General features: G+C 48.7%; 1 protein-coding gene across 9 annotated transcripts in view; it reads left to right on the top strand.

The window, feature by feature from the left end:
• Positions 1-17,783, top strand: part of MSH4 (mutS homolog 4) — a 344,804-nt gene that overhangs the window by 264,717 nt on the left and 62,304 nt on the right. For 8 of the 9 annotated variants that reach the window (XR_010186549.1, XM_063939054.1, XM_063939053.1 and 5 more), the window contains exon 15: positions 4,796-4,996. The exons of the other annotated variant lie outside the window; for it this stretch is intronic. Coding sequence is in view for 7 of the 8 variants with exons in the window: in XM_063939054.1 (XP_063795124.1) it covers positions 4,796-4,996 (201 nt within the window). In the remaining variant the exon portion in view is untranslated. The remainder of the gene's footprint in view (positions 1-4,795; positions 4,997-17,783) is intronic. 9 annotated transcript variants of the gene reach the window in all.

Below are 17,783 nucleotides of genomic sequence, written 5' to 3'. Positions count from 1 at the left end.
AGTGCGGATTGTCTGCAATACTTGTACATAGTTATTGTTAACTAAATCGGGTTATTGTTGCTGTGAACCATCTATCCAGAGGCTCCTCTGTTATCATGCTGTTCACTGGGTTCAGATCACAGGTTGTACGGTGTGATTGGTGTGGCTGGTATGAGTCTTACCCGGGATTCATAAATCCTTCCTTATTGTGTACGCTCGTCCGGGCACAGTATCCTAACTGAGGCTTAGAGGAGGGTCATAGGGGGAGGAGCCAGTGCACACCAGGTAGTCCTAAAGCTTTACTTTTGTGCCCAGTCTCCTGCGGAGCCGCTATTCCCCATGGTCCTTACGGAGTTCCCAGCATCCACTACGGACTACGAGAAATAGAATTATCGGTAAGTAAATTCTTATTTTCTGCCAGGAGGGTCTTATGGACTCGGCAATGGACAGGGGATGCCGATTCTAAAAAACACATGGAGGTTTTGCCTTATAAGGGTGAGGAATTGTTTGGGGACGGTCTCTCGGACCTCGTATCCACAGCGACAGCTGGAAAGTCGGCTTTCTTGCCACAGGTTTCCTCACAGCCTAAGAAAGCACCGTATTACCTAATGCAGTCCTTTCGTTCTCAAAAAAGCAAGAGAGTCAGAGGTGCATCCTTTCTTGCCAGAGGCAGGGGTAGAGGAAAGAAGCTGCACCATGCAGCCAGTTCTCAGGAACAAAAGTCCTCCCCTGCTTCCACTAAGTCCACCGCATGACGCTGGGGCTCCACAGGCGGAGCCAGGAGCGGTGGGGGCGCATCTCCGAAATTTCTGCAACCAGTGGGTTCGCTCACAAGTGGATCCTTGGGCTATACAAATTGTATCTCAGGGATACAAGCTGGAATTCAAAGTGACGCCCCCTCACCGTTACCTAAAATCCGCCTTGCCAGCTTCTCCCACGGGGAGGGAGATAGTCCTGACGGCTATTCACAAGCTGTACCTCCAGCAAGTGATAATAATGGTACCCCCCCTTCAGCAGGGAAGGGGTTACTATTCCACACTGTTTGTGGTACCGAAACCGGACGGTTCGGTAAGACCCATTCTAAATTTAAAATCCTTGAACATTTACATGAAAAAGTTCAGGTTCAAAATGGAATCGCTCAGAGCGGTCATTGCCAGCCTGGAAGAGGGGGATTTTATGGTATCTCTGGACATCAAGGATGCGTACTTGCATGTCCCCATTTATCCGCCTCACCAGGAGTACCTCAGGTTTGTGGTACAGGACTGTCATTACCAATTCCAGACGTTGCCGTTTGGTCTATCCACGGCACCGAGAGTCTTTACCAAGGTAATGGCGGAGATGATGGTACTTCTCCGGAAGCAAGGAGTTACAGTTATCCCGTACTTGGACGATCTCCTCATAAAGGCGAGGTCCAGAGAGCAGTTGTTGGTCAGCGTAGCGCACTCTCAGGAAGTGTTGCTACGGCACGGCTGGATTCTGAATATTCCAAAGTCGCAGCTGATTCCTACGACGCATCTGCCCTTCCTGGGCATGATTCTGGACACAGAACAGAAGAAGGTATTTCTCCCGGAGGAGAAGGCTCAGGAGTTAGTGACCATGGTCAGGGATCTCCTGAAACCAAAGCAGGTGTCGGTGCATCACTGCACGCAAATCCTGGGAAAGATGGTAGCGTCATACGAAGCCATTCCTTTCGGCAGGTTCCATGCCAGGATCTTTCAGTGGGATCTGTTGGACAAGTGGTCCGGATCGCATCTTCAGATGCATCGGCTGATCGCCCTGTCCCCGAGGGCCAGGGTGTCTCTTCTGTGGTGGCTGCAGAGTGCTCATCTTCTCGAGGGCCGCAGGTTCGGCATACAGGACTGGGTCCTGGTGACCACGGATGCAAGCCTCCGCGGATGGGGGGCAGTCACTCAGGGAAGAAACTTCCAGGGGCTGTGGTCAAGTCAGGAGACTCGTCTGCACATAAACATACTGGAATTAAGGGCCATATACAACGCCCTGAGTCAAGTGGAGCCCCTGCTTCGAGACCAACCAGTGCTGATTCAGTCAGACAACATCACGGCAGTCGCCCATGTAAACCGACAGGGCGGCACAAGAAGCAGGGTGGCGATGGCGGAAGCCACAAGGATTCTTTGTTGGGCGGAGAATCACGTAAAAGTACTGTCAGCAGTGTTCATTCCGGGAGTGGACAACTGGGAAGCAGACTTCCTCAGCAGGCACGACCTCCACCTGGGAGAGTGGGGACTTAATCAAGAAGTCTTCCAGCAGATTGCAAATCGGTGGGAACGGCCACAGGTGGACATGATGGCGTCCCGCCTAAACAAAAAGCTAAAAAAATATTGCGCCAGGTCAAGGGACCCTCAGGCGATAGCTGTGGACGCACTGGTAACTCCGTGGGTGTTCCAGTCGGTATATGTGTTTCCTCCTCTTCCTCTCATACACAAGGTACTGAGAATAGTACCCAGAACCTCAAGAGATGGTCACAGAGGACCCATGGCCTCTGCCTCTCAGACAGGACCTGTTGCAGCAGGGGCCCTGTCTGTTCCAAGACTTACCGCGGCTGCGTTTGACGGCATGGCGGTTGAACGCCGGATCCTAGCGGAAAAGGGTATACCAGATGAAGTAATTCCTACGCTGATAAGAGCTAGGAAGGATGTGACAGCAAAGCATTATCACCGCATATGGCGGAAATATGTTGCTTGGTGTGAGGCCAGGAAGGCCCATACAGAGGACTTCCAGTTGGGTCGTTTTCTGCATTTCCTACAGTCAGGTGTGACTATGGGCCTCAAATTAGGGTCCATAAAGGTTCAGATCTCGGCCCTATCCATTTTCTTTCAAAAAGAACTGGCTTCACTGCCTGAGGTTCAGACGTTTGTAAAGGGAGTGCTGCATATTCAGCCTCCTTTTGTGCCACCAGTGGCACCTTGGGATCTTAACGTTGTGTTGGATTTCCTGAAATCCCACTGGTTTGAGCCACTTAAGACCGTGGAGCTAAAATATCTCACGTGGAAAGTGGTCATGCTATTGGCCTTAGCTTCGGCTAGGCGTGTGTCAGAATTGGCGGCTTTGTCATGTAAAAGCCCCTATCTGATCTTCCATATGGACAGGGCAGAATTGAGGACTCGTCCCCAATTTCTCCCTAAGGTGGTATCATCGTTTCATTTGAACCAACCTATTGTGGTGCCTGCGGCTACTAGGGACTTGGTGGATTCCAAGTTGCTGGACGTAGTCCGGGCTTTGAAAATGTATGTTTCCAGAACGGCGGGAGTCAGAAAGTCTGACTCGCTGTTTATTCTGTATGCAGCCAACAAGGTTGGCGCTCCTGCTTCGAAGCAGACTATTGCTCGCTGGATCTGTAGCACGATTCAGCTGGCTCACTCTGCGGCTGGATTGCCGCATCCAAAATCAGTAAAAGCCCATTCCACAAGGAAGGTGGGCTCTTCTTGGGCGGCTGCCCGAGGGGTGTCGGCTTTACAGCTTTTCCGAGCTGCTACTTGGTCGGGTTCAAACACATTTGCTAAGTTCTACAAGTTTGATACCCTGGCTGAGGAGGACCTTGAGTTTGCTCATTCGGTGCTGCAGAGTCGTCCGCACTCTCCTGCCCGTTTGGGAGCTTTGGTATAATCCCCATGGTCCTTACGGAGTCCCCAGCATCCACTAGGACGTTAGAGAAAATAAGATTTTACTCACCGGTAATTCTATTTCTCGTAGTCCGTAGTGGATGCTGGGCGCCCGTCCCAAGTGCGGACTCTCTGCAATACATGTATATAGTTATTGCTTAACTAAAGGGTTATTGTTATGAGCCATCTGTTAATGAGGCTCATTTGTTGTTCATACTGTTAACTGGGTATAGTTATCACAGGTTATACGGTGTGATTGGTGTGGCTGGTATGAGTCTTACCCTGGATTCCAAATCCTTTCCTTGTAGTGTCAGCTCTTCCGGGCACAGTTTCCCTAACTGAGGTCTGGAGGAGGGGCATAGAGGGAGGAGCCAGTGCACACCAGATAGTACCTAATCTTTCTTATAGAGTGCCCAGTCTCCTGCGGAGCCCGTCTATTCCCCATGGTCCTTACGGAGTCCCCGGCATCCACTACTACGGACTACGAGAAATAGAATTACCGGTGAGTAAATTCTTATTTTTTTTGAGCAGTGTATATATAGATATATATATATATATATATATATATATATTACTAGCAGCATATGTCGTTTAGTATCGCAGTGATATGCCGTTGGTATTTTACATTACTTACCTCTCCGGCAAGGTCTGTCAACATCCCCCTCCTTGGTGGCATCCTCGGCTGGCCAAGATGGGCCGGTGTGTCATGTGCATGCGAGACGGCAAATAACACTTTCACCCGGCTTGGACTCGCCAGTGCCTGGAAGGCTTCCTAAAGCCAGAAAAGCTGTTGCTTGGTCCCTAATGCTGGCACTGGGGACCAAATCAATATCGCAATCTATAGATGGCATAAGCGGCATAGTGGGCAACAGCGGTAAGCGATGCAAGTGCTAAAGGGCTTATGTCTCATTCTTTTTAACTTTGTACTCAATTTTGAGGGGGTTTAATTGTATAAAGAGACGGCTTTTTAAAAAAAAAAATCTGCTTTACAGCTGCTTTTTGACTTTGTGTAGATTTCAAAGTATAGAATGATTCAAGATTTTAAAATGCTTTCTAATATTTAAACAAATATATATGTTACCAGTTACAGTCAGAAACATTTTCTCTTTAACAAAGTAAATTGTTCTGCGGGTTTTGTTCTCAGTAGTGTTGCTTTTTTATCTGCTTGTATGATTTATATTTTCTCCTTCCTCTAGTTCGCCCGGAATTCACGGATACGATGGCGATAAAGCAGGGCTGGCATCCAATCCTAGAAAACATAGCGCTGGGGAAACCAGTAGCCAATGACACTTTTATAAGTGAAGGGAGTAACTTCATCATTCTCACCGGGCCAAATATGAGTGGAAAATCAACATACTTAAAACAGATTGCGCTCTGTCAGATAATGGCACAGATAGGTAATAACCAGAATATTAACTAGAAAGTGTATTCATGGCTACGAGCAGCCTATCAAGTCACTAGCAATCAGTGACACTGTATAGGCAGCCATTCTGTGCCGGTAACCGCGGGTGTGGTTCATCAAATCGACAGTGTCTAGGTCGACAATGTTTAGGTCGACCACTACAGGTCGACAGTCACTAGGTCGACATGGATGGAAGGTCGACAGGGTTTCTAGGTCGACATGTGCTAGGTCGACAGGTCTAAAGGTCGACATGAGGATTTTTTTTTTTTTGTGTCGTTTTCTTCGTAGAGTGACCGGGATCCCAAATTAGTGCACCGCGTCCCCTCGCCATGCTTCGGGCATGGTGCCTTCGCTACGCTACCGCTTCGCTCGGCACACTTTACCGTTCCAATCGTAGTCCACGTGGATCGTTAAGTATGAAAAAAATGTGAAAAACTCATGTCGACCTTTAGACCTGTCGACCTAGCACATGTCGACCTAGAAACCCTGTCGACCTTCCATCCATGTCGACCTAGTGACTGTCGACCTAAACATTGTCGACCTAGACACTGTCGATCTTAAGACCGGATCCCGGTAACCGCGCCTCCCGGCAATTTAAACATGAAAACGGGAGCACACCCATATTCCATGCAAAGATACACCTACTTTCTCTGACGTCCTAGTGGATGCTGGGGACTCCGTAAGGACCATGGGGAATAGACGGGCTCCGCAGGAGACTGGGCACTCTATAAGAAAGATTTGGTACTATCTGGTGTGCACTGGGTCCTCCCTCTATGCCCCTCCTCCAGACCTCAGTTAGATTTCTGTGCCCGGCCGAGCTGGATGCACACTAGGGGCTCTCCTGAGCTCCTAGAAAGAAAGTATATGTTAGGTTTTTTATTTTACAGTGAGACCTGCTGGCAACAGGCTCACTGCAACGAGGGACTAAGGGGAGAAGAAGCGAACCTACCTGCTTGCAGCTAGCTTGGGCTTCTTAGGCTACTGGACACCATTAGCTCCAGAGGGATCGACCGCAGGACCCGTCCTTGGTGTTCGTTCCCGGAGCCGCGCCGCCGTCCCCCTTACAGAGCCAGAAGCAAGAAGATGGTCCGGAAAATCGGCGGCAGAAGACTTCAGTCTTCACCAAGGTAGCGCACAGCACTGCAGCTGTGCGCCATTGCTCCTCATACACACTTCACACTCCGGTCACTGAGGGTGCAGGGCGCTGGGGGGGGGGGGCGCCCTGAGCAGCAATAAAATCACCTTGGCTGGCAAAATAACCACAATATATAGCCCCAGAGGTTATATATGTGGTAATTACCCCTGCCAGAATACAGAAAAAAGCGGGAGAAAAGTCCACCGAAAAAGGGGCGGAGCCATCTCCCTCAGCACACTGGCGCCATTTCTCCCTCACAGTTCCGCTGGAAGGAAGCTCCCTGACTCTCCCCTGCAGTCTACACTACAGAAAAGGGTAAAAAAGAGAGGGGGGGGCACTAAATTTAGGCGCAGTAAATATTATAGCAGCTATAGGGGACATAATTCAGTTAGTCCCTGCATTATATAGCACTCTGGTGTGTGCTGACATACTCTCTCTCTGTCTCCCCAAAGGGCTTTTGTGGGGTCCTGTCTCCTTTAAGAGCATTCCCTGTGTGTGTGCGGTGTGTCGGTACGGCTGTGTCGACATGTTTGATGAGGAGGCTTATGTGGAGGCGGAGCAGATGCCTATAAATGTGATGTCACCCCCTGCGGGGCAGACACCTGAGTGGATGGACTTATGGAAGGAATTACGTGCAAGTGTCGACTCCTTACATAAAAAATTTGACGACATGCCAAATGCGGGACAGCCGGCTTCTCAGCTCGTGCCTGCCCAGACAATTCAAAGGCCATCAGGGGCTCTAAAACGCCCGCTACCTCAGATGGCAGACACAGATGTCGACACGGATACTGATACCAGTGTCGACGACGATGAGCCAAATTTAATGTCCACTAGGGCCATTCGTTGCATGATTGAGGCAATGAAAGAGGTATTACACATTTCTGATATAAACCCAGGTACCTCAAAAAAGGGTATTATGTTTGGGGAGAAAAAACTACCAATAGTTTTTCCCCCATCTGAAGAATTAAATGAAGTGTGTGAAGAAGCGTGGGCTTCCCCCGATAAAAAATTGGTGATTTCAAAAAAATTACTAATGGCGTTCCCTTTCTCGCCAGAGGATAGGTCACGTTGGGAAACTCCCCCTAGGGTGGATAAAGCGCTCACACGTTTGTCTAAAAAGGTGGCACTACCGTCTCCGGATACGGCCGCCCTAAAGGAACCTGCTGATAGAAAGCAGGAGGCTATCCTAAAGTCTATATATACACACACTGGTGTTATACTGAGACCAGCTATTGCTTCAGCGTGGATGTGCAGTGCTGCTGCTGCTTGGTTAGATTCCCTGTCGGAAAATATTGACACCCTAGACAGGGACACTATATTGCTAACCGTAGAGCATATAAAAGACTCAGTCTTGTACATGAGAGATGCACAGAGGGAGATCTGCCGGCTGGCATCTAGAATAAGTGCATTGTCCATTTCTGCTAGGAGAGGCTTATGGACTCGGCAGTGGACAGGGGATGCAGATTCTAAAAGGCACATGGAAGTTTTGCCTTATAAGGGTGAGGAGTTATTCGGGAATGGTCTCTCAGACCTTGTTTCCACAGCAACAGCTGGGAAGTCAGCATTTTTGCCCCATGTCCCCTCACAGCCTAAGAAAGCGCCGTATTATCAGGTACAGTCCTTTCGACCCCAGAAAAACAGGCGGTGAAAAGGCGGGTCCTTTCTGTCTAGAGGCAGAGGAAGGGGAAAAAAGCTGCAACACACAGCAGGTTCCCAGGAACAAAAGTCCTCCCCCGCTTCTTCCAAATCCGCCGCATGACGGTGGGGCTCCACAGGCGGAGCCAGGTACGGTGGGGGGCCGCCTCAAAAAATTCAGCGATCAGTGGCTTCAGGGGTACAAGCTGGAATTCGAGGCGCCTCCCCCCCGCCGTTTCCTCAAATCGGCCTTACCGACAACTCCCTCGGGCAGGGAGGCTGTACTAGAGGCAATTCACAAGCTGTATTCCCAGCAGGTGATAGTCAAGGTACCCCTACTTCAACAAGGACGGGGTTACTATTCCACACTGTTTGTGGTACCGAAACCGGACGGTTCGGTGAGACCCATTTTAAATTTGAAATCCTTGAACACATACATAAAAAGATTCAAGTTCAAGTCTGGAATCGCTCAGGGCGGTTATTGCAAGCCTGGACGAGGGGGATTACATGGTATCCCTGGACATCAAGGATGCTTACCTGCATGTCCCAATTTACCTTCCTCACCAGGAGTACCTCAGATTTGTGGTACAGGATTGCCATTACCAATTCCAGACACTACCGTTTGGACTGTCCACGGCACCGAGGGTGTTTACCAAGGTAATGGCAGAAATGATGATACTCCTTCGAAAAAAGGGAGTTTTAATTATCCCGTACTTGGACGATCTCCTAATAAAGGCGAGGTCCAGGGAGCAGTTACTGGTCGGAGTAGCACTATCTTGGGAAGTGCTACAACAGCATGGCTGGATTCTAAACATTCCAAAGTCACAACTGGTTCCTTCCACACGCTTACTGTTCCTGGGGATGATTCTGGACACAGAACAGAAAAAAGTGTTTCTCCCGCAGGAGAAAGCCAAGGAGCTGTCATCTCTAGTCAGAGACCTCCTAAAACCAAAACGGGTATCGGTGCATCACTGCACACGAGTCCTGGGAAAAATGGTGGCTTCATACGAAGCAATTCCATTCGGCAGGTTCCATGCAAGGACCTTCCAGTGGGACCTCTTGGACAAGTGGTCAGGATCGCATCTTCAGATGCATCAACTGATAACCCTGTCTCCAAGGACCAGGGTGTTTCTACTGTGGTGGCTGCAGAGTGCTCATCTTCTAGAGGGCCGCAGATTCGGCATACAGGACTGGGTCCTGGTGACCACGGATGCCAGCCTTCGAGGCTGGGGCGCAGTCACACAGGGAAGAAATTTCCAAGGACTTTGGTCAAGTCAGGAGTCGTCCCTACACATAAATATTCTGGAACTGAGGGCCATTTACAATGCCCTAAGTCAGGCAAGGCCCCTGCTTCAAAACCAGCCGGTTCTAATCCAATCAGACAACATCACGGCAGTCGCCCATGTAAACCGACAGGGCAGCACAAGAAGCAGGATGGCGATGGCAGAAGCCACAAGGATTCTCCGATGGGCGGAAAATCACGTACTAGCACTGTCAGCAGTGTTCATTCCGGGAGTGGACAACTGGGAAGCAGACTTCCTCAGCAGACGCGACCTACACCCAGGAGAGTGGGGACTTCATCCAGAAGTCTTCCTACTGTTGGTAAACCGTTGGGAAAGGCCACAGGTGGACATGATGGCATCCCGCCTCAACAAAAAGCTAAAGAGATATTGCGCCAGGTCAAAGGACCCTCAGGCGATAGCTGTGGACGCTCTAGTGACACCGTGGGTGTACCAGTCGGTTTATGTGTTCCCTCTTCTGCCTCTCATACCAAAGGTACTGAGAATAATAAGAAGGCGAGGAGTAAGAACGATACTCGTGGTTCCGGATTGGCCAAGAAGAGCTTGGTACCCGGAACTTCAAGAAATGTTATCAGAGGACCCATGGCCTCTACCGCTCAGACGGGATCTGCTGCAGCAGGGGCCCTGTCTGTTCCAAGACTTACCGCGGCTGCGTTTGACGGCATGGCGGTTGAATTCCGGATCCTAAAGGAAAAGGGCATTCCGGAGGAAGTCATTCCTACGCTGATAAAAGCCAGGAAAGAAGTAACCGCAAACCATTATCACCGCATTTGGCGAAAATATGTTGCGTGGTGTGAGGCCAGGAAGGCCCCAACAGAGGAATTTCAGCTGGGTCGTTTTCTGCACTTCCTACAGTCGGGAGTGACTATGGGCCTAAAATTGGGTTCCATTAAGGTTCAGATTTCGGCTCTGTCGATTTTCTTCCAGAAAGAACTGGCTTCACTGCCTGAAGTTCAGACTTTTGTAAAGGGAGTGCTTCATATTCAGCCCCCTTTTGTGCCTCCTGTGGCACCTTGGGATCTCAATGTGGTGTTGAGTTTCCTAAAATCACATTGGTTTGAACTACTTAAAACTGTGGATCTGAAATATCTCACGTGGAAAGTGGTCATGTTATTGGCCTTGGCTTCGGCCAGGCGTGTGTCAGAATTGGCGGCTTTGTCATGTAAAAGCCCTTATCTGATTTTCCATATGGATAGGGCAGAATTGAGGACTCGTCCCCAGTTTCTCCCTAAGGTGGCATCAGCTTTTCACTTGAACCAACCTATTGTGGTGCCTGCGGCTACTAGGGACTTGGAGGATTCCAAGTTACTGGACGTAGTCAGGGCCTTGAAAATTTATGTTTCCAGGACGGCTGGAGTCAGGAAAACCGACTCGCTTTTTATCCTGTATGCACCCAACAAAATAGGTGCTCCTGCTTCTAAGCAGACTATTGCTCGCTGGATTTGTAGCACAATTCAGCTGGTGCATTCTGCGGCTGGATTGCCGCATCCTAAATCAGTGAAAGCCCATTCCACGAGGAAGGTGGGCTCATCTTGGGCGGCTGCCCGAGGGGTCTCGGCTTTACAACTTTGCCGAGCTGCAACTTGGTCAGGGGCAAACACGTTTGCTAAATTCTACAAATTTGATACCCTGGCTGAGGAGGACCTTGAGTTCTCTCATTCGGTGCTGCAGAGTCATCCGCACTCTCCCGCCCGTTTGGGAGCTTTGGTATAATCCCCATGGTCCTTACGGAGTCCCCAGCATCCACTAGGACGTCAGAGAAAATAAGAATTTACTCACCGGTAATTCTATTTCTCGTAGTCCGTAGTGGATGCTGGGCGCCCATCCCAAGTGCGGATTGTCTGCAATACTTGTATATAGTTATTGCCTAACTAAAGGGTTATTGTTGAGCCATCTGTTGAGAGGCTCAGTTATATTTCATACTGTTAACTGGGTATAATATCACGAGTTATACGGTGTGATTGGTGTGGCTGGTATGAGTCTTACCCGGGATTCAAAATCCTTCCTTATTGTGTCAGCTCTTCCGGGCACAGTATCCTAACTGAGGTCTGGAGGAGGGGCATAGAGGGAGGAGCCAGTGCACACCAGATAGTACCAAATCTTTCTTATAGAGTGCCCAGTCTCCTGCGGAGCCCGTCTATTCCCCATGGTCCTTACGGAGTCCCCAGCATCCACTACGTACTACGAGAAATAGAATTACCGGTGAGTAAATTCTTATTTTTTAATAGATCCTACTCCATTCTGAGGATGGGGATTGTAGTCATAAAAAATAAACTGATGGGATGTATGGCTGCACCTGTATTCTGCCTTTCAATTTCCTAAGAAGTAATTCAATTATTGTGACATATAGAAGTTAAATGCCTGTGACATACTGTATAGTACAGTAGTCTGTGTATTAGTGACCTAAGATGATGGAAGCGTTGTAATGGATTATGATTGTGCAGCGTTCTGTTTGTCCCATCCCTTTGCTGAGTAGTGATACTGTATATTAAAATTGCTTAGGAAGCGGTGCTCCTTTGTGCTGTATCTCTGGAATAAATACACAGATATGAAGCAGAGGATATAGGCCCTCATTCCGAGTTGATCGCTCGCTAGCTAATTTTAGCAGCCGTGCAAACGCATAGTCGCCGCCCACGGGGGAGTGTATTTTCGCTTTGCAAGTGTGCGAACGCCTGTGCAGCCGAGCTCTGCAAAAACATTTTGTGCAGCTTCTGAGTAGGTCTGGACTTACTCAGCCCTTGCGATCACTTCAGCCTGTTCGTGTCCGGAATTGACGTCAGACACCCGCCCTGCAAACGCCTGGACACGCCTGCATTTCTCCAACCACTCCCGGAAAACGGTCAGTTGACACCCACAAACGCCTTCTTCCTGTGAATCTCCTTGCGAATGCCCGTGCGAATCGAAACGTCGTAGAAGCCATCGCTGGGTAACGAACCGCTGTGTACTCGTACGACGCGCCTGCGCATTGCGGTGCATTCGCATGCGCAGATTAGCCCCGTTTTGCCATGATCACTGTGCTGTGAAAATCTGTAGCGAGCGATCAACTTGGAATGACCCCCAAAGGGCTTAATTCAGACCTGATCGCTGCTGTGCGTTTTTCCAGAGGTCTGCGGTCAGATAGCCGTGTGAAAACCCGCCCCGAGCAAAGTGTGTGAATGAATGCGTATGCAGTGCGAAAACTTTGAAAGACAGCAGACATCTGCAATTTCGTTTGCAACTCACTCACCATGGAATGATTTTTACAGTGTGTGCACAGCCCAGGACTTACTCCTAAAGTGTGATGAGAACAGGCTGATCGGGGCCGGGGCTGCCGTCAGACACCCTCCCAGAAAACGCTTGGGAATGCCTGCGTTTTTCCTGACACTCCCAGAAAATGGGTAGTTACCACCCACAAACGTCCACTTCCTGTCAATCAACCTGCAGGATTTTTTAGCAGTTTGTCCTCGTGCCTGCCCACTGTAATCCGTACACATACGCATCCGATCGATAATCGGCTGCTGTGTGAATTCGCACAAAAGTGATCTGGGGGTATATTTACAAAGATTCGTGTTTCTTTTTCATCCACTAGGGGTCACTGGAGTACTCTTGGGATATGGACGGGCTTCCGTAGGAACACAGCACTGAATATTTAAATTTAGTAACACTCCACCCCTCCATATCCCTGAGCACTTACTCAGTGTTTTTTCTGTGCTGAACGTGGCAACACATGCTTAGCTGAAGTCACGGTTTTGTTGAAGAAACTTTTATTTTTCATTTTTATTTTTATTTTTATTTTTTCTATTGTTACAGTACAATCAGTGAATGCACTGTGATTATATGTATAAGTATAGCAGGGCAGCCATTTTTAACAGCTTCCTGTGTCTTCCTCTGTGATTCCAGAACGTTCCTGTCCTACATCTCTTCTCCACCGGAGGCGCAGGGGTGTTCGTGGGAATTTGGGATCAAATTTCATAGTACTGGCCACGTGTATTGCACTGGGCCAGATATATATACAGAGCCACCTTATTGCTATTTTACTGAGTCGTGCAGGTGTCTGTGTTTTGTGTATTGTATTGTCTGTCGCCATAATGAGTAAGGCACCAGCAAAAACTAAAAAGCATATTTGCAAAGTATGTGGCAGTGTGTTACCGGTTGGATCTACCACATGTAACGTATGTTTTGTGGATTCCGTTCAGAATACCATTTCTGCTCCGGTTTTGCAACCAATTTCATCACCGGACCCTCCGTGGGGTATGTTAGTAAATGTACTGGAGAAATTTCAGACTGAAATGACCGCTGCTCGTCTGGAGCGAGAAACGCTAAGATCTGAGTCTAGGGTGAGACCGCCAGAACTACCGGAGGCGTCTCAGCCTTGCGTAGGGTCCAAATCCATTTTGGGCAAACGGGATAATTTTCATATGTCTTATGATTTTCCAGTGTCTGCTATGTTGCAGTCTGACGATTCCATCCCAGACCTCACGGAACACGATGAGGGGGAGGAGGGCGAAGTGGAGTCAGACGGCGAGGATGTTAACAGTTCCGGCATTGATGATCTCATCAGAGCGGTACGGCAGTCGCTAAGGTTTCCTGAAGCTGAGCAGCCTCTCACCAATGATCAGGTCATATTTACTAAACGACGGAAGACGCCAGTAAGTTTTCCTGTGTCGGATTCTCTAAATCAGATGTTAGTAGAATCCAGACAGAATCCAGATAAACGGTTTTCTATACCTCGCAGATTTAAGTCTAGTTATCCGTTTCCAGAATCCGTAACGGGTACATGGGAGAATCCACCAATAGTTGATTCTTCAGTGTCGAAGCTTACCAAGAAATTAACCATACCAGTGCCATCAGCTACTACGCTTAAAGATCCGTCAGATCGTAAGATAGAAACTATGCTTAAATCCATGTATGTAGCAGCAGGTGTGATGCTAAGACCTGGATTGGTTGGCATTTGGGTCACTAAGGCGCTCATAATATGGCTTACAGAACTCAAATCGGCTTTACATGACGAAAACCTGATAATTCAGGTGAATCAAATGATTGAGGCTGTAGAGTATCTCTGTACAGCGTCTACTGACGTCTGTCAGCTCACTTCTCGTATTTCATCTTCGCTAGTTACGGCACGAAGAGCACTCTACCTGCGTACTTATCAAGCGGAGGCAGAGGTCAAACGAAGTATAGAGGCGTTGCCTTACGATGGCAAGAAGTTGTTTGGTCCAGAATTGGACGCATGGATTAAGGAGGCTACGGGAGGTAAGTCTGTGTTCTTACCATTGCCTCCACCTGCGCCAAGAAGAAGGTACGCTGGACCTTCGTTCAAATCCTTTAGACCTCAGCCCTTTCGAGGACGTGGCAGAGGATCAGCCACGCCAGCTAGACGTGGTCGAGGACGTGGTTTCCATCAAACCAACACAACTCGCCAAGACGCTAAGGTTACCGACAAGCCAGTGGCATGACGGGTTACCAGCCCATCTCGGATCTCCAATTGTGGGAGCACGCCTTCACACGTTCCATGGGGCGTGGTTCCACACGTCCGCGGAGGGCTGGATTCGCAATTTAGTGTTAAAAGGTTACAAAATAGAGTTCGACTGTCTTCCGCCTCTGCGGTTTTTCAAGACAGGTTTGCCTCTGTCGGACGACAAGAGGACAGTTTTGCAAATTGCCATTCAGTCCTTACTGGATTCGGCAGTGTTGATTCCGGTCCCTGTACACCAACAGGGTCAGGGTTATTATTCAAGTCTATTTGTGGTCCCGAAGCCGGATGGCTCAGTCAGACCAATATTGAACTTAAAGGGCCTCAATCAGTACGTAACTTACTACAGATTCAAAATGGAGTCTCTACGGTCGGTGATTGCGGGGTTAGAGACCAAGGAATTTATGATTGCGCTAGACCTCAAGGATGCGTACTTACACATTCCAATTTGGCAGCCTCATCAGAAATTCTTACGATTTGCAATACGCCAGAACCATTACCAGTTTCAGGCTCTGCCGTTTGGCCTGTCATCAGCGCCTCGGGTATTCACCAAAGTAATGTCTGTGATGATAGCTCACCTCAGATCCCTGGGAGTGACGATAGTTCCGTATTTAGACGATCTGCTCATCAAAGCTCCGTCTCAACAGATACTTACCCAACATGCGCTGCTAACTTACAATGTATTGGTTCACCACGGTTGGATTGTCAATTTCAAGAAATCACATCTGATTCCGTCTCAACGCCTTCAGTTCCTAGGTATGATTCTCGATACGGTCAATCAAAGGATTTACCTACCACAACAGAAAGTACAAATGCTACGCCATCTAGTACAATTAGTACTCAAACCACGCACAGTGTCGGTACACTTGTGCATTCGCCTGTTAGGCACAATGGTGGCAGCTTTCGAGGCGCTTCAGTTCGGGAGATTTCACTCTCGTCCATTTCAGCTGAACGTGCTTGCCCAGTGGTCGGGCTCGCATCTGCAGATTCACCACAGAGTGAGGTTGTCACCAATAGCAAGAGTTTCTCTGCTATGGTGGCTCAAGGAACACAATTTAACCGCAGGAAGACGGTTCGGAGTTTGCAATTGGATAATTCTAACTACGGACGCCAGTCTCAGAGGTTGGGGAGCGGTAATTCAAAATTGTCAGCTCCAGGGTCTCTGGGCGGATCACGAAAAATTGCTGTCAATAAATGTTCTAGAACTCCGCGCGATTTTCAATGCGCTACGACAAGCGGTGCACATGGTTCGCTCTCAGCCTGTCCAAGTGCAGTCGGACAATGCGACAGCGGTCGCATACATCAACAAACAAGGAGGAACGAGAAGCCGCATGGCAATGCGGGAAGTAGCTCGAATCCTCAATTGGGCAGAATACCACCAGGTGATATTGTCGGCCGTGTTCATTCCGGGAGTGGACAACTGGGAAGCGGATTATCTCAGTCGTCGGGATCTTCACCCAGGCGAATGGTCATTAAATCCAGAAGTGTTTCACATGTTGGTTCAGCGATGGGGTTATCCTCAGGTGGACCTGATGGCATCTCGACACAATCATCAAACGCCCCAGTATGTGTCCAGAACAAGAGATCCAAAGGCAGTCGCGGTGGATGCTCTCACTGTCGCGTGGCCGTACAGTCTGGTGTATCTGTTTCCACCGTTTCCGCTGCTCCCTCTGGTGCTAAAACGGATCAAAAGAGAGTCGCTCACAGTCATACTAGTGGCGCCTCATTGGCCTCGGAGAGCTTGGTTCTCGGATCTTCGAGGATTACTCGCAGACGATCCGTGGCCGCTCCCGATACGTCCAGACCTGTTACAACAGGGTCCTTTTCTTTACCCCGATTTAGCGCGGCTGCGTTTGACGGGGTGGCTGTTGAGACCGCCCTCTTAAAAAGAGAGGGCATTCCAGATTCAGTTATACCAACCATGTTACGAGCTAGGAAGCCGGTTACGGCAGCTCATTATTACAGAATATGGCGTGCCTATATAGGTTGGTGTGAAGCTCGGAAATTTCCGACATCAGCTTTCAAGTTATGCCGCCTTTTGTTGTTTCTACAATCAGGCTTAGATGGAGGTTTGCGTTTATCTACACTAAAGGTGCAGGTATCTGCTTTGTCAATTTACTTTCAAAGACGATTGGCTCTATTGCCGTCTATACGCACCTTTCTCCAAGGTGTAATCAGGGTACAGCCTCCTTTCATTCCACCTACAGCGCCATGGGACTTGAATCTGGTTTTGGAGTTCTTACAGTCTTCATATTTTGAACCCTTACAACAAGTGGATATAAAGTTTCTCACTTGGAAAACAATTTTTCTCTTAGCCTTAGCTTCGGCAAGGCGTGTTTCGGATTTGGGTGCCTTGTCATGCAAGCCACCGTATTTGGTGTTTCATGATGACAGAGCGGAACTTCGGACGAATCCCGCCTTCTTACCAAAGGTAGTGTCATCTTTTCACATCAATCAACCAATAGTAGTTCCTGTGTTGACAGCACAGTCTGGAACTCTGGATGTGGTTCGTGCGTTACGCGTTTATGTAACCCGAACGTCTTCAGTTCGTAAGACGGATACGTTATTTGTTCTCTATGATGCTGCCAAGATGGGTTGGCCAGCATCTAAACAAACTTTATCCAGATGGATAAAACTGACCATACGCCAGGCTTACCTTCATGCTAGGTTACAACCGCCTACGTCAGTAACTGCTCATTCCACACGTTCTGTGGGAACTTCATGGGCAGCTGGTCGTGGGGCTTCTGCGACGCAGCTTTGCCGGGCGGCTACATGGTCTTCAGTGCACACGTTTGTGCGCTTTTACAAGTTTGATACTTTTGCGGCATCAGCATCTAGCTTTGGCCGCCTAGTGTTACAAGTGCCAAACTGCTCTCCCGCCCACGGGGGAAGCTTTGGTACGTCCCAAGAGTACTCCAGTGACCCCTAGTGGATGAAAAAGAAAATAGGATTTTGGTACTTACCAGGTAAATCCTTTTCTTTGAATCCATAGGGGTCACTGGATGCCCACCCAGAGCAGTTTACTTACTTGGGGTTAGTTCTGAGGATCTTATGGTAACACATTTTCACCGACTGGTTCAAGTTACAAGTGCTGGTTAGGGTGTCAACTGTTAGTTGTTAGTTGTCAGTAACGTTATGGGTTAACTTCGTTATTGTCAGTTATGTTATATGTAATACTCCATTATTAACCTCTCTTAATTCCTGTTCGGCTCAGTAAAAAACACTGAGTAAGTGCTCAGGGATATGGAGGGGTGGAGTG

This window comes from Pseudophryne corroboree, chromosome 9, assembly GCF_028390025.1.
Source record: "Pseudophryne corroboree isolate aPseCor3 chromosome 9, aPseCor3.hap2, whole genome shotgun sequence".
Classification (NCBI taxonomy): domain Eukaryota; kingdom Metazoa; phylum Chordata; class Amphibia; order Anura; family Myobatrachidae; genus Pseudophryne; species Pseudophryne corroboree.
The sequence above is the reverse complement of the archived record's forward strand: the minus strand, read 5'-3'. Positions and strand labels throughout refer to the sequence as shown.